This window comes from Pongo pygmaeus, chromosome 1 (assembly GCF_028885625.2).
Source record: "Pongo pygmaeus isolate AG05252 chromosome 1, NHGRI_mPonPyg2-v2.0_pri, whole genome shotgun sequence".
NCBI lineage: Eukaryota > Metazoa > Chordata > Mammalia > Primates > Hominidae > Pongo > Pongo pygmaeus.
In genome coordinates this window covers 80336024-80352973 of record NC_072373.2, presented here as the reverse complement: position 1 = coordinate 80352973, position 16950 = coordinate 80336024, and the positions used below count along the sequence as shown (strand labels likewise).

Genomic DNA, 16950 nt, shown 5'->3' with positions numbered 1-16950 from the left:
CTGCCAAATTATCCTTGAAAAATCTTAGCCTTAGAATTTTGGGGGCGGCTGATTTCAGTAATAACAAAACTCCGGTCTCCCATATGGCTGGCTCTGCATGAATTAAATTCTTTCTCTATTGCAATTCCCATCTTGATAAATCACCTTTATCTGGGCAGCAAACAAAATGAACCCATTGGACAGTTACACTGTTGGCAGATATATCTTGCTTCCAAAACTGGATTTTTGTTAAATGAATTTACTCTATTTTCTTGATATTTACAACTGTAAATGTTGTGTCTGAATTCTCTTTATTTCTTGTTGAAAATAACTATATTGCTACAGCCAGTACATACAGATGGATAGCTAATTACTCAACACGGGGGGGATGTGACCATCACTGCAATGTGCAAGTAAATGTTACCCATTGTCCACTTTTCCCAAACTACATAGTGTTATATGGTATATGACCCAATCAACGGTGGCAAAGCTCCAGAAATACCACATAGACATCAGGGACTCATTAAACTAATCAGCCTATAGCCCTTTTTCAGTAATTTCCAAACCTGGTTGTGCATCCAAATCACTTGGTAACATTAAAAAAACAAAAAAATATACACGCAACATTCGCTCCCAATCCTACTGAATCAGAATATTTTGGGTTTGTTCAGGAACAGATTCAGGAGTTTTTCAGGGTCCAAGGTTTATATAATTTGAGGTCTATCTTTGAGAAAAGGAATGTAAAAGCGTCTTGCTTTTATAGATCTTAAAAAGATGTATTACCATGTAAACACATTCCTAGGACGCAGGCCCTTGTAATTTAAAGGTTTATCTAAGTAATGGGCCCTGAAGCTTAATTTTCATTATCTTCAGGGCAAATTACCTGTGGGTTAGGGTTTAGGAATATATCTCTGTGTGTATGTGTGTGCACATGAGCATGTACGCTTGTGTGGATTTTTTTTTTTTTTTTTTCTGAGACAGAGTCTCGCTCTGTCACCAGGCTGGAGTGCAATGGCGTGATCTCTGCTCACTGCAAACTCCACCTCCCGGGCTCAAGCGATTCTTCTGCCTCAGCCTCTTGAGTAGCTGGGACTACAGGCACGCACCACTATGCCCAGCTAATTTTTGTATTTTTAGTAGAGACGGGGTTTTGCCATGTTGGCCAGGATGGTCTTGATCTCTTGACCTCGTGATCCACCCGCCTCCACCTCCCAAAGTGCTGAGATTACAGGCGTGAGTCACCACGCCCAGCACTTGTGTGGATGTTTTAAGCTCCCAGGTGAGTGAATACTTAACTAGATCTTTCCCTTCTGTAGCATCTGTACTGTTTACTCTATGCACCTCAATATTTTTTCTTTTAGTATCTTTCCTTTTTCTCTCTTATTCCTCTTGTGCTATTTTTACACCTCCTTTTTTAAAAAAAATTTTCCCTTTTATTTATATTGACCTTTAGCCCTCACAATGATTCCTACAAGCCCCATTTCTGTATATGGGGATTGAAATAATTGCTGGACTTTTGAGAGATAGATATATTAAATTGCAAACTGGCAGTAGTGGGGGTAGTTGATACATAACTGGGTTTTAAACTCTAGCCTTCTGAGACCACTCATTCCATTTGTGAAAAGTGATTCTACTTCTTATTATGAGCTAAAATATGCATTCATTCACCCATGCATTGATTTATTCATTCAATAAATATTTGTTGGATGTCCGCTCTGCATCAGGAATGTGCTAGGTTCTGGGAATACAGCAACGAACAAGGTAATTTTTCCCTACCCCTAAGGAACTTAGAGTTTAGTGGGGAAGACAGACATTAAACAAACAATTGTGCAAGTAATAATATATAATTATTTATTACAGTTAAAGGAAGGAAGAGACATATGGGTTATGAGGGCATTAAAGAAGAGACCTAGTCTAAGTAGCCAGTTCTCATGAAGGTCCCTTCACATGTATTAGTTGGAGTTCTCCAGAGAAACAGAACCAATAGTGTGTGTGTGTGTGTGTGTGTGTGTGTGTGTGTTGGGGTGTGGGGGTGTGTGGTATTTTTTATAGAAATTGTCTCACACAATTATGGAAGCTGAGAAGTCCCATGGCCTGCTGTCTACGAGCTGAGAACCAGGAAAGCCAGTGGAATACTTCAAAGTCCAAAGGCCCTAGAACCAAGAGTGCCAGTGTTGGAGGGCAGGAGAAGATGGGTGTCCCAGCTTAAAAAGAGAGTGAATTCACTGTTTTTGCTCTACACAGTGCCTCAATGGGTTGGATCATGGCCACCCACATTGGTGAAGGCAATCCTCTTAGTCTACCAATTAAATACTAATCTCTTCAGAAATACTCTCACAGACACACTGAGAAATGATGTTTTATCAGGGTGATAGAAATCTTCTGGAGTTAAACAATGGTGATAGCTATACAATCACATACATTTTTAAAGGGTGCATTTTATGGAATATGAGTTTTATCTAAATAAAATTTCTAAGAAAGAGCCTTAACACAGAGATAAACATAAGCACGTTTATTGTCAACCTTTATAGTGTCATGTCAAATGGGTCTGACATAAGCTTAAATAAATATATACTTTAAAAATTATAAAATATTTTAAGTTATAATTTAAAATTCTCAATAAAACTCAAACACAAACCACATTGGTATTTCACACAGCTAATTTCTAATGCAGTTTACATAAATATTTACAACACTTAAACAATTTCAAAGAAAATAACAATGTATTCCATACATAGCCTGATCACAGTAGTTGTTCTCTCTTATTTCCCAGAGTCTTTTTGCCCCTTTAAAAGAATCTCTGCTGTTCTGATCCTTATCACATCTCTGTTTTGACTGTTGGCTTTGTCATTGCCAGTGTTCAGCTGGAACTTCTCTGAAACTTTGTTTTCAACACATGCTAAGTTAATGGAAGTGTAGGAGAGTTTTGATTCTCACACTCCTCAAGGCTAGAGCAGCTTTGGCAATTACTGACTGAGAATTTCTCATTGCCAGTGATCAACTGAAAACTGGAGATTCCTTTGGAATTGTTAAATCTGCTTATAAATAAACATAAATGCTTGCTCACACAGGCATTCCTCTCTTCCAGAGCACCCTAACATACAGAAGAAAACAAATAGGGCATAACTATTAGACATCTTCATTCGTTAAAAATCTACCAGATGACTCTTTTACATGGTGAGTTTCTATTGTGAATTTAAAATCTTCCATAATATACAAGAATTATGTTTACATATCACATCTGACAAACATCTTTGTAGGAATGCAAAGCACATCTGTCTTTCTGTATTCTTTTCCAACAAAGACATTCATAAAACTATACCTTCGTGTGTTTGCATTTATGCTTTTATTAGTTCAAAACATTTGGCCTCATGGAAGTTTTTCATCATGGAAACCACATATTTCTGAAAAAATACCTGACAATATATAAACCTTCCATTCAGTTTTTACTCTCCATTTCTACCATGTTTTCAAAAAACAACTGTAGTAAAAACACTCAGAACTTTATTCTGGTTAACATCATGCCTTGCTAGGGTACAATAGTTTCCCTTTTTGAAATAAATTTATAACAGATGTAACATAATTTGTTAATAAACAATGAGGGGGTAATCTAGAATAAGTAATTTTTACCATATCATAGTTGACAACGTTTACAAGTTTTTTAAGTCCCTACAACACTTGTATTGAATGAAGAATTATGGAAGATTATAATATATTCAATGCAAGTAAAAATATCACAATCCTTAAGTACTCTTTAAGAGGCACTGAATCCCATAGGGATGAAAGTGATTAAATTGTGCATAGTAACCCTCGCACAGAGCATTCAGTAGGATTTGCACCGTTAACAACCCTCCATGCATTTGCCTGTGGGCATTCAACATCTGTCATTTTTTTTAAGTTATAATATTTTTAGTCATTTTTTTCCTCTAAACTCTTGATAATTATTATTCATTCTTATGACAGCAACTGTGTAATCAGCTGTCGAAACACTGTGAAGGGCAAAAGAAAGAAAGCCACAAAATATTGTGTTTCTGTGCCAAGATTTTACAGCAAGCAAGGGAGAGTTCGAAAAGGAATTCTGAGATTTCAGAGTCTTGGTCTCTTCACCTTTGCTTGGAAGAAAATATCCTTTCCCTTCATTAGCCAACACTTTCTTGATCCTGAGAGTAGGAAAGGGAACACTGAGTCTTTTCAGTTGAAGGCTGTCCTTGCCTGCTGGACTTTGATCTATTGAAGTGGTGATGGGTGTTGCGGTTTCAGCCATAAAGGCATCTGGCCGTAGTAGGCAAGAAGGGCCAGAGACCCAAGGAGAGTTATCTGTCTCTGTTAACTTCAGTGTATCCCTCTAGTTCCCCAGATACACCTGTTTCTGTAAATATAAACATGCATGTCATCAGAAGACTTAATATTCTGCATACTGATCATGACAACAAAATGTACCTTCTAACACAGACCACTGTATACACTCTCACTAGGATAGACCATGTAGGAACATCGAATTCTATTCAGTTAGGACAGTGATGATGGATACATATTATACCTCTGTCAAAACCTACAGAATATACAACACAGAGTGAATTCTAATGTAGCCTGTGGACATTAATGAATAATAATGTATCAATATTGGCCCATCAGTTGTAACACTAATATAAGATGTTAATAACAGGGGGAATTGGAGGGGGTGGTGAGGAGATATGTTGGAACTCTTTGTGATTTCTGCTAAATTTTTCTGTAAACTTAAAACCACACACACAAAAAAAGTTATTTTAATTGTTTAAAAAGTATTCAGAGGGACTTGACCTTTCCAAATTCTCTCAAAGCAGGTCAGAGTAGTTAAGAACACAAATTTTAGAACTAGACTGCCAGAGTTTGAATCCTGGCTACACCACTTACTAGCTTTGAGATTTCAGGCAATTTACTTAACTTCTCTTTGTCTCATTTTCTTCATCTGTGTGATAAGAAATAAAGTAACAGGCCGGGCCCAGTGGCTCATGCCTGTAATCCCAGCACTTTGAGAGGCAAAGGCAGGTGGATCAGGAGTTCAAGACCAGCCTGGCCAACATGATGAAAAAATACAAAATCTCTACTAAAAATACAAAAATTAGCTGGGTGTGGTGGAGGGCACCTGTAATCCCAGCTACTCAGGAGGCTGAGGCAGGAGAATTGCTTGAACCCAGGAGGTGGAGGTTGCAGTGAGCCAAGATCATGCCACTGCACTCCAGTCTGGGCAACAGAATGAGACTCCATCTCAAAATAAAAAAAAAAAAGTAAAAAGAAAAGATAAGAAATATAGTAACAGCCCGTATCTCAGAGTTCCTAGCTTAGAAAAATTCCTAGAATATAGTAAGTGCGATGTAAGCGTCAGCTATCTTCATTATTATTATCTATCATAAATGAAATTACCCAATAAAGCTAGATCTGTTTCTTTCCTCTCCTTCTACAAAAAATAAAACAACTTTCAAGAACAATACCCAGGTGGTGATTTCTCCCCTGCTCCCTCCCTAAGATATTGGCAAGTTTGGAGGGTTCAAGGAGAAACAGAGCACGTAGAGAAGATACCTCTCTCATAACCATTTGTGATTTACAAGTCTTACCTGATTCTTTTGAACTTAAAGGATGTAAGAAGGCTTTTGGTAGCTTCCGTCTGATTCAAGGCTTTGGCAGCTGCTGTGGAACACATGAGAACACTAGGTAAAGCACTGTCTTCCAACATGAAGAGAGAAAAGTATGTGGAATGTTCAATGGCATGCTTTGTATAAGAATGCAACTTACCTGGCAGGAACAAATTTCTTTGCTGCAAAAGAAAAGACAAACAACCATTAATTCAGACTAAATGACTTTTGAGGATACATTAAATCCAGATACAATATGACTTAATTCATCAAGCGTTGCAAACTCAATGCTTCAGGGACTCTGTAATAATCAGAGCACAAACATGGCTCGGTGGCATCTAGGGTAAAATGCAAAGTACACAGCCATCCAAAGGGCATAGCAGCTTCCTAATGCCAGCAAATAGCTACGGGGTCATCTTGCCTGATTCAGTTCCCAATTTTTCATGAGAAGTCCAAAGTCTTAATTTAAATGTGAGATTTCCTATTTTGTAAACGTCAGAACTTAACTCAAAAATGTTTTAAGTACTCTTAAACATGTAAGCCAAACAAACCATGAGTGTAGTCAGATGTGCTTGCATATTCGTTATGAGAGACTCCCAAATTTAAGCCTGTACTCCAAATAAATCTCCTTAGGAAGAATTTTATCCATTTTCCTTAGAGCGCTCATCATGGCAGTTTCATTGCACAATTCCGAGAGGCATCATATAATTCAACATGAATAGCACCCCCTGGAGTTGTACAATATTAGGCACGACTAACATTTTTATTTCCTGAAACACTTCCCACACTGAGTTGTACTACTAACTCTTTTCTGAAGACTTCTGCTTAATTATACTGCATTTTATCCAGATTCTAATTATTGTTTAAATTAGTAAGCAAGACCATGACTTATCAATGAGAAAGAAATGTATTTTCAAAAATTTTTGAAGTACACTCATAAACTTCCTCACCTTTCCGAAAGCATTTCCGAAGCCAGAGGAGAAATGGTGCTAATGTCAGGAGGGAGAGTCCAGCAGCAGAAAGTCCAGCTACCAAGGGAATGTTGGACTCAGTGGGAGCTAAGTAAATAAGAGACGAAGAAATGTCATGAGGAGGAATTGATGTTAAAGTCCCTCCGTCCTGTCCCTTTGGCCTTTTTTCTGTACATTCATTACTAGGAGCAGAAGAGCTATCTAGTTTAATACAAGAAGCAGAGATGTGGCATTACAGGCCTTTGAGATCTTCTCCAAGCCACCTTTGAAGCTATTTCCACCATTGGCAGGCAGAACTCTAACTTGCCAAGCTCTTTCCCAATACCACACAACACCTTGGTTAATAAACACTGCACTTGCTTGCTCTCTTGCTCTCACTCCCTCTTATTTTCCATTTCCCCTTTCTCCTCTCCTCTGTCTGTCTCCTTTTTCCAGTTGTCAGAATTCTACCCATTCCATCAACATGCAACTTCTGTTTTTTTCTCTATCCCCATACAACTTAATATTCACAACTTGTCAACCTGGGCGACCTTTCTGGTTTGGATATAATGAATAGTTGATTACTGTAACAAGATAGCTCCCCTTTTTTCTCTTTAATCCCCAGACAACCATCATCAATCAACGCATCACCTTCACAGGTAGGTAGCATGCCAGACCAGTGTCCTGTGGCACCACATGTCAGAGCTGCAGAGCCATTGAGCATCCATCCTTCAGGACAGGCGAACTTGCACACAGTGCCAAACACGGGCTCCCCACTGCAGCTCATGTTGATCTTTCCCGGAACTGCCAGGCTTGAACATTTTACCACTGCAATGTTAGGTACACAAGCAGAGTTTCAGAAAAATCTACTGGAAAACTTCTAAAACTTGCTTAAAAGTCAACAATAAGTGTAATGTGTAAGCGCTACTTAGTTTTCAGCATGTAGGAAATTAGGACCAAACCCCCTTGGGGCAATCTAGGTTCAGAAACTTTATGAAGTATTTGACCTGTACCCTAAAAAAGTCTTCACTCAATTCTACCTTGGCAGGAAGGAACCTCTTCTGTCCATTGTCCCTGAGATGTGCACTCAAGTTGAGTTGATCCATGTAATTCAAATCCCTCCTCACAGCTGAAGGCACAAGAGGACTTGTAGGTGAATTCTCCAATAGGGGAATGAGCACACCTCACCAAACCCTTCGGGGGCTGGTGGACAGCATCGCATCTCACAGCTGGAACACACGAGAGAGCACTTTAGAAGTTTGTTTGCATCTCCAGCAATACGTTTCCCAAGGTAACCAAGTTCCTAAGCTCTTCAATAGTTTTTTTATCTTAAAATAAAATAAAAACAAAGACTGTACCTTCACATGTGGGCTTCTCGTTATCCCACTCCCCTGTGGGGCCACATTGGAGCCTTTTGGATCCCTTCAACACAAAACCCTGCTCACAGGAGAACTCACAGCTGGACCCATTACGGAAACTTCCAGAAGCACTAGGAAGACAATTCATGTAGCCTCGCTCGGGGTTGGACAAGGCTGTGCACTGGAAAGCTGAGACATCAAAATGATGGTCAGAAAATATTGCAGTGGAACTAGAGAGTACTTGGCATTTGTTGAGTGAACCCAGTTCATTCAAGCAACACTTGGAGAACTGAAGATTCTTTATAATTCCCTGGACAAATGGGAAGATGGCTGTGTTTTCTTTGACTTTCAGCCCCCTCAATGATCATGGCACTAATTAAAAGACTAATTAATCAGAACATTAGTTCCTGAGCACTGTTCTTCTAACATACAAAATAAATTATGGTCAAGGGAAAGATTTCACACAGTCCGAGGACAACATATGGGTCATGGATGTTTATAGATGGTGCCAAAAAGAAAGAAAAGAAAGCACCCCTATAAAATTTGTCTGTTTTGCGGTTTGGTTTTTGTGTTATAATGTTTTGCTACTGGAAATCATTCTGTGCTGGCTTTGGCTAGGAGAAGGCCAGTGCCTGATAGTGAAAACTGCTTGTTTTCAATATCCTTGCTCTCACTTTAAAGTGAGTTAAAGGTTTACTGCTTATATATGTATCAATACTATCTCTGTAGCTGACACCATGCTTGAAACAGTCTCATCACTGCTAATTATGAGCCGTTTCAGAAGACAGGTGTGATGAGAGTTTTACATTCAAATCATGTTCTCATTATTCTGCTTTCCGAATTTTCTAATATGATTCCTTTAGATTAAGAATTCTGTCTATTCCATGCTAATGTCTATAAAGTTTTATCAGCACATCACAGTTAAAAAAAACCAGCAAAGGATTCATTCTTAACACATATGATCCTTTCCCTGGCCAAACATTAGTTCTTTCAAATGAATCTCAAAGATATGAGTGTTGCTCATCAAATCTGATTTCTATAGTTAAAGTGGGTATTGTTTTTTTTTTTTTTTTTCACTGTCCAAGTTTGAAGATGGTTGTTCTTTAAGAAAGTATAAATCAAAGGATCTCAAGCTTACCTTCACAGACTGGGATTTGCTGTGTCCACTGCCCTTGAGTGGTGCATTCAACCTGGGCTGGTCCCTGCAACATGAAGCCTTCCTCACAGGTGAAGTTGCAGGATGATTTGAAGGTGAACTCTCCAGCAGGGGAATGGCTGCACCTCACAGAGCCATTCTGAGGCTGGCGGATGGCCCTGCATGTCACAGCTGTAACAAATATACCCATTGATATTAACACGGCCTAGAATTAGCTTGCCCATTTCCAGTATGGGTTGAGAGAAAGAATGTTCACAGTAAGTCTCCACGTGGAGCAACTCTACCTTTACACATTGGCTTCTCGTTGTCCCAATTCCCAGATGAGGTACACTGAAGGCTCTGGGCTCCCATTAGTTCAAATCCTTCTTCACAGTCAAATGTACAGGTTGTGTTCCATGGGAAGCTTCCAGGGTTTTGGAAACATTGCACGAACCCATTGGCTGGGTTTGTCACAGCATCACACTCAACCACTGGGGATTTGAAAGAGCACCATGAATTTTACAGACGAATGATCTTTTCACTTCCTATTGAGCTGGGTGCATAACAGAGTGAGGAAGCTGCCTTCAAAGGGTAGATCCCAAAGTCCTATGTCAATTCTTAGGGACATGCACAGCCAGAATAAAAGCTTTTATTCTTTTTCATGGATATTCTATCTTTTCTGATTTTCACTTTGCCTATGCTGAGTGGTCTCTAATCTATGTTATCATTTACGTGAGGTAAAAATTAAAAAAAAAAAAAAGATTCCAGATTAGGAGTTATGACTAGTACTGACATACATAGGCTATTCATTTATTTTAGCCCATCAGAGCCTGAAGAACTGATTTTTCTTTTTTTTTTTTTTTGGCCTCTGGTTCAGAAAAATAAAATTAAGAGAGAAAAAGAGATACTAAGACTGCTTAACTATCATGGTCTTGAGTTAGTCCCATGGCTTGGAAAAGGTAAACAGGGAAAGAAGATGAGAAATCCATTGAGATTTCTAGAGCTTTATTGTTTTATGGTCTCCCTTACAAATCACCAGAGCCTCAGAAACACCCATTTCAAGCATAGAATAAAAAAAACCTCTCTCAACCCAAGCAGGTACTGGGTTGGCAATATACATTGGCTGAGAGAACAAGTTGTGTTGAAAACAAAAACAAAAAAAAACTTTCCCTGAAGTTTTGAAAATGTAAGTTAGATTAAAAAACAGAAGCAATGAGGGATGAGTTACAGAACGTTCTGTGTATTCTCAGAGGGATTTACCATTGCAGGCTGGAACAGGAGCACTCCATTCTCCAGAGGACATACACTGCATGGTCTCCATGCTGCTTGGCAGGTAGCCCCTATCACAGCTGACAGAGCAGGAAGAATTGTAGCTGAAGTTTCCCAGTGGGTGACTGCAAACCAGGCTTCCATGCTCAGGGGATTCCAGGGCTGTACAGTTCACAACTGAAAAAGAAACCCAAATCAGTTCTGCTCATCTCTCACCTTTAACAGATAAGAATACTGGAAACTAGAACTACAGTTTGATTTTTTTTTTAGTTTAAAAATTTATAAAATTTCTAATGGAATATGTAAAATTGACTGTAATTCTACCCCTTTTCTTTTATTTAAGAAAACACTGATCCATAACAATAACGACAAAAAAGCAGTGATGACAACCATAAAAAAGAAATATTGAGTGATATGGGGAGAGTAGTGTAATTGTGTTTACCTCAAAACTGTTCAAATTATATGAACAAACCCAGTAAACTTAGGTACCACAACAAATTTCTTGTTACTTTTCTCACAATTGCTAAAAATACTATGGTAAGCTTCCACCCAGGGTAAGAACCATCCACAAAGCTATGTTTCAAATTTAAGTACTAGAATACATTACAAATTTTAAAACCCTAATGCTGCACTGTCTACTATAGTAGCCACTATCTATGTGTGGTTACTCAAATTTAAACTTGAATTCGGTGAAATCAAATGACATTTAAAATTCAGTTCCTCAGTGTCACCAGCCTCATTTCAAGTACTCAATAACCACATGTGGCTCATAGCTACACACTGGAAAACACAGCTATGGAACATTTCCATTATCACAAAAGCTCTACTGCACAACGCTGTGCTAAGGAATCTTGGAGAGAAGCTAATCTAACTCCCTTAATGTACAAATTTAAGAACTGAGACCTCATTTCATTCAAGCGACTTGCTCCATGCTACACAGCTAGTCATTACAGAGCCAGAGCATGAACCAAGATACCCTGGACTCTGTAACTCACTCATTTCTACTGCAATGTCTTGTTACCACCTAGATGAGGTGAGTACATGTTCCTTGCAGGGACACAGAACTACAGTTTACTGAATGTGTCCTATGTGCCAGGCACCATGTAACCATGAGCCTATGAAGTTCACACTATTATTATCCTCATTTTACAATGAGAAAACTGACATAGAGAGTTAAACTACCTTGTCAAGGTGCCAAAATAAATAACTGGTGAATCTAGGACTCAAACCCAGCAGGGTTTTCATAGTCTCAGCTCACGATCACCATATGACACCATCTGCACCAGGGAAGAGAAGGCATGCAGACCTGACTCCAGTGCCAGCTAGGACATGAGATGGTGCTACCATCTCAAATGAAGAAAGAGGTGAGAACCAGACTTACTTTGCTCACACTTGAGTCCACTGAAGCCAGGGTCACACTTGCAAGTGTAATTATTGATGGTCTCCACACATTCACCGTGGCCACTGCAGGATGTATTGGTACAGGCAGCTGCGGAAAATACAAAGCATGATGAGGAGGACTATTACTGTGCTTACACTGAGTGCCTTTGATTTTAGAATCAACAGTGTGCAACAGAGACATCAGCAGTGCTACAGAGTGCCATAGACTTTAACTGAAGTGTTTTACAAAGTTCCAAATCTGAGTTTCAGGCCCACCTATCTTAAACCTTGATGCTAATGTATAGCTGTGGCTGGCACCTACTGTAGAAAATTTACTTCTTCACAAACTCTGAAGACAGTTCCCCTACCACAAATAAACAATTAATTAAAATATGTATTGTGTGTGTGCATTTTTATATGTAAAGAACTACATATTTGCCTACAGTATTTATATACATTATATATATACACACACATATACATATATACACACACATATACATATATACACATATATGTACATATATACACATATATGTACATATATACACATATATGTACATGTGTGTGTGTATATGTATAAAATGTATATAAATACTGTAAGCTATATATGTGTTTGTGTGTATATATATACATATATATATACACATACCCACATATTCTTGCTTACATGCACACAAAACAGCAAAAGAGAGAAACTTTAGCAGTTATACAGAATCTTTTAGAACATAAAGTAACTACAATAGACAGCAGTTTTTGCATGCTGTAAATTTGCCAAGATGCCCACACACTGAAACTACCTCCCACTGCTGCCGCAAACTCCCTACCTGTGTAGCATAGGGCAAGCTTCTTCTTGCTGCACCTCTCATCATTCCACATGCCCACATCTTTTTCTCTCTTGATGTAGATCTCCACACAGTCCTCATCTTTTTGCCTATTGTTGGGTTCACCTGGAGCCCAGTTCTTGGCTTCTTCCGTCAGAGGTTTCTGGGTTCCTACCCAGACCCACACATTGTTGACTTTTCTGATTCCAATCCAGTAATAACTTGGTGAATAGCTCAATATGGAGTTTAGGTACTCAATCTCTTCTTTGTTTTGAATTGCAACCAGATGCGTGTACCTTTGCTGACAATAAGCACTGGCCTCATCATAAGTCATAGATTCTGTGGAGGTGTTGTAAGACCAGGCTCCACTCTCTTTAATGAGAAGCACTAGTGAGAGAAAAAGAAAAGAAATGGTAGAGTTTGGTGCTGTTGTGGTTTAACTCTGACAACTGTGCTTTTTATTGTCTTATTTTTGGCAATGTTTGTGACATGGCCCAGACTTTTCTCATCTTTTCAAAAGTAAGAGGTACATATGAAGAAACAGCGACTTATTGTTTATCTCTTTTGTGACTGCCACCCACTAGGTGCTTTACCCACACTCACTCACAACATTACAGTATACCCATTTTGTAGTAGAATAATAATCAGAATAACTAAGCTTTATCATGCACTTAGTATGCACCAAGAAGCACTGTATGAGGTACTTTCCATGAACCATGCTATTGAATCCTCACAATGCATCTGGGAAATAGGTCATTTACGATCCACACTTTACACTTAAGGAAAGGGAGACACCAAGAGGTAAAGTAAATGACCCCAAGCCCAGGGAAGAACACATTGCAGGTAGAGATCAAGGATGCTGCCAGATATCCTGTGCAGGACAGCCCCAGACAAGCAAGGATATTTCAGTCTGAAATATCTATAGTGCGAGAATGAGAAATCCTGGTCTAATGACACTGACTTACCCAAAGTGAGAGCTGAGAGAAACTGTGAAGCAATCATGACTTCAAGAGTTCTTTTCACCCAAAGGTTTAGGCTTGAAATACTTTCCTGGGGAGATAAAACACAAAATGAATTAGAGAAGGAAAACCTGGGTAGCTAGTTACATTATTCTACCATGATGTTTAAGGTAGCATCCTAAGATTTCGGGTAAAGGACTCCAGTGCCATAATCCTTGTTTCAGAGTTTAATCAAATAAATAAACAAATTTTAAGATTTTCATCATTTAGGTCAAAGAGAAAAGACAGGTTTTAGCTACAATACAATAAGAGCTTGTACTGATGTGGTTTTTATTAGAAGGCCTTTTGCATATCTGTGTTTCATGGCCTGAGGCTGCCCTTATAAAGCGTTCTGCACTTACCGTTTTGGGAAGCAGTTGTTCAAACACAGGATCTGTCAGGTGGGTATCACTGCTGCGTCTGTCTCAGGTCAGTATAGGAGTTTTGATGTGAAGTCAGCCAAGAACAGCTGAACACTACTTCGGCTGAGGCCCTTTTATAGGAGGGATTGCTTCCTGTGAATAATAGGCGGATATTGTCCACATCCAGTAAAGAGGAAATCCCCAATGGCATCCAAAAAGTTTCCCGGGAATATCCACAGTGCTTAAAATTACAATGATGTCAGAAACCCTGTCTCTTGAAGCTACTTCACCTTTGTCCATGCCTTTATATCATATATGCAATTTTATTAATATGACACAAATGCATGATTTTTAATTCTAATAACATAAAGTCTATGTCTTTAAAGAGTTGTGAAACTTTGCTTGTTAGTAGTGTCTCTCACGTAGTTGTGGTAGTAATTAGAATTTCAGAAACAGAAAGAAACCAAGAATAGGTTTGTCATCCATAGTCTACTACCTTCAATTTCTCATTCATAGCTGTGGATAACCAATCACTACTCATTTTTTCTTCCTTTTTCACCTGCCAATTCAACATATTTAACACGCACTGTCTCACAGAGGAATGACTCACAAGGTAGATATTAATCTTCAGATTTTGCACAGCAGTTATGCCTAAATTAAAATATTATCTAAAAATAATATCTAACACTCAAATGGTTAAAATAATGCCTTATTTAAAAAAAATAAGAAAAATGGGAAATAGATATTTACATCTGGGAAAGTTTCATGGTTTGTTCAGTGAAAAAAATAAAAAGGAGGCCGGGCACAGTGGCTCACGCCTGTAATCCCAGCACTTTGGGAGGCCGAGGCAGGCAGATCACCTGAGGCCAGGAGTTCAAGACCAGCCTGATCAACATGGAGAAACGCCATCTCTACTAAAAATAAAAAATTAGCTGGGCATGGTGGCACATGCCTGTAATCCCAGCTACTCGGGAGGCTGAGGCAGGAGAATCGCTTGAACCCGGGTGGCGGATGTTGCAGTGAGCCAATATCACGCCATTGCTCTCCAGCCTGGGAAACGAGTGAAACTCTGTCTTTAAAAAAAAAAAGGAAAAAAAATAAAAAGGAAAACTATATATCCATATTTAATTGGTCAAAATTTTGTTTAAAATTTTTGAAATGTTAATGTGCAAAGAATAAAAACTCTTCCACAATGTTAACAGTGACTAACTCTGGATGGCAGGATTTGGGATAATTTTTATATCCTTCATTATGATTTTCAGGATTTTCAAATTTTTTTCAATTTCCCTTTTTTTCACCTCTGCAGTAACAAGAATACAGTTTAAGGAAACTTGTCTCCAGGCCAGGCATGGTGGCTCATGCCTGTAATCCCAGCACTTTGGGAGGCTAAGGTGGGTGGATCACCTGAGGTCAGGAGTTCCAGACCAGCCTGGCCAATATGGTGAAACCCCGTCTCTACTAAAAATACAAAAATTAGCTGGGGTGTAGTGGTGCATGCCTGTAATCACAGCTACTGGGGAGCCTGATGCAAGAGAATCGCTTGAACCCAGGAGGCAGAGGTTGCAGTGAGCTGAAATCGCATCATTGCACTCCAGCCTGGGCGACAGAGCAAGACTCCATCTCAAAAAAAAGAAAAAAAAAGAAAAAAAGAAAAAGAAAAGAAAAGAAACTTGTTTCCAAATGCAACAGAAGGAGATGTATGTGGTATCCTATATTCCTGCTCTTCATTTTGACATTTCTTCTGGGCGATTGTATACATTCCCCATCTCTGCATCTTATCCTATCTAAATGATGGTAACAGTAAATGGGGATCATTTTAATTTCCATATTCTGTAGGTTTTAAGAGCTCAAGTCAAGCTAATATTCTGTATCTACAGCTTTTTAAAATAGGAGGTCTGTCTAAAAATGTACTATCAGCAGACCTGAACGAGTAGTGGTAAAAGCCTCGTTTTTCTCTTTACTTGTTAGCACTGGTCTTTCTGTGTTCATAAAGATGTCAAGACCCAAGAAAAACAAGAAAAGAGAAGAAAAATTCCAAAAAAGACAACTGATTAGAAAAAAATAACTTAATTAACGAATTTAATTCAACCCCTTTCAAAAAGCATAGAATTTATTCCCTCCACCTTCCCACTCTCTTACCTGTTCCAGATACTGACATTATTCCGATTCTTTATCCCACTTTACTTAGCTCAATGTGGTTCTTGCTTCAATAAATTCAGAAGAGTAATCACTCATATAATGTTTATTTAGATTTTAGGGCAGAATGTCAAGCTGGGTTAATACATTATCTGTATGTATTTTATTTTTAATAAAGTATGAATACATAATCTGCTATTTTTAAAAAGCATGGTCAAATGTATAGTGTAGCCAAATCTTAAAAACCAATTTATCTTCGATATCAATAAAGTACCTAATAATTATTTTGCAAATAGAAATTAGTCGTTAACATCCCTAGATAACTACTTTTATTATTGTGAATTGTTCATAACTAAGTTTATAGTTTATCTCTTCCCTTTTTTAAAATTAGTTCAAAGATATCTAAAAATAGCCCCAGTGGTGATGAAGTTTCTATTTTACTTACATGTATATGTCCTGGACCCCCAATTATAATCTCTAACATTTATTGAGTGCTTACTATGTGCCAGGCCATGTTCTGAGCATTTTGTATGTTCACCTATTGATTATTTAATCCATACAACAGCCTATGAAATAGGTACTCTTATTATCTCCATTTTACAGATGAGGACATTGAGAATCTGGGGATTTTATCTCATTCAAAAGCACAGAGCTAAGGGTTGAAACCAGGCAGTTGACATCCAGAGCCCACTCCCTTACCTGCTACTCCAAACCATGATTTCTTTTGTTGTTATGCCCCGAGATTCCTTGTTCTACCCAAGTTTCCTGTACTGTTCTTGCCCTCTTCTTCCTGAGACCTCCTTGACCATCACAGCTCTCCACTGAGACAGCTGTGTCCTGGGTTCTGAGACATGGGGGCTGGAAGGGACCCCAGGGACAGCGAGCAGTAGGGAGAGGAGGCAGCGAGAACAGAACCTGGATCCCTGGTGCATAGGCAGGGAGAAAGT

The 16950-nt window shown here is 38.7% G+C and overlaps 1 protein-coding gene across 1 annotated transcript; it reads right to left on the bottom strand.

Annotated features, from left to right (window-relative positions):
• Window positions 1-2394: 2394 nt before the first annotated feature.
• On the bottom strand, window positions 2395-13976 carry SELE (selectin E). Its single transcript, XM_054495418.1, has 14 exons — window positions 13868-13976; window positions 13473-13557; window positions 12511-12894; window positions 11685-11792; window positions 10295-10480; window positions 9340-9525; window positions 9038-9226; window positions 7900-8088; window positions 7582-7770; window positions 7193-7369; window positions 6542-6649; window positions 5752-5773; window positions 5574-5646; window positions 2395-4348 (listed from the first exon to the last, which is right to left on the bottom strand). Exons 2-13 carry the CDS (start codon window positions 13507-13509, stop codon window positions 5589-5591), a joined length of 1833 nt encoding a protein of 610 aa, XP_054351393.1. The 5' UTR covers window positions 13510-13557; window positions 13868-13976; the 3' UTR covers window positions 2395-4348; window positions 5574-5588.
• Window positions 13977-16950: the final 2974 nt, after the last annotated feature.

What these genes read in the sequence shown, in the direction of transcription:
- SELE (XM_054495418.1), bottom strand. Translation starts at nt 13,509, where the DNA reads ATGATTGCTTCACAGTTTCTCTCAGCTCTCACTTTGG. An exon ending in TCTCTCAGCTCTCACTTTGG is followed by an intron (nt 12,895 to 13,472) that starts GTAAGTCAGTGT and finishes TTCTCTCACTAG; the next exon opens with TGCTTCTCATTAAAGAGAGT. An exon ending in CGAGAAGCCAATGTGTAAAG is followed by an intron (nt 9,227 to 9,339) that starts GTAGAGTTGCTC and finishes TATTTGTTACAG; the next exon opens with CTGTGACATGCAGGGCCATC.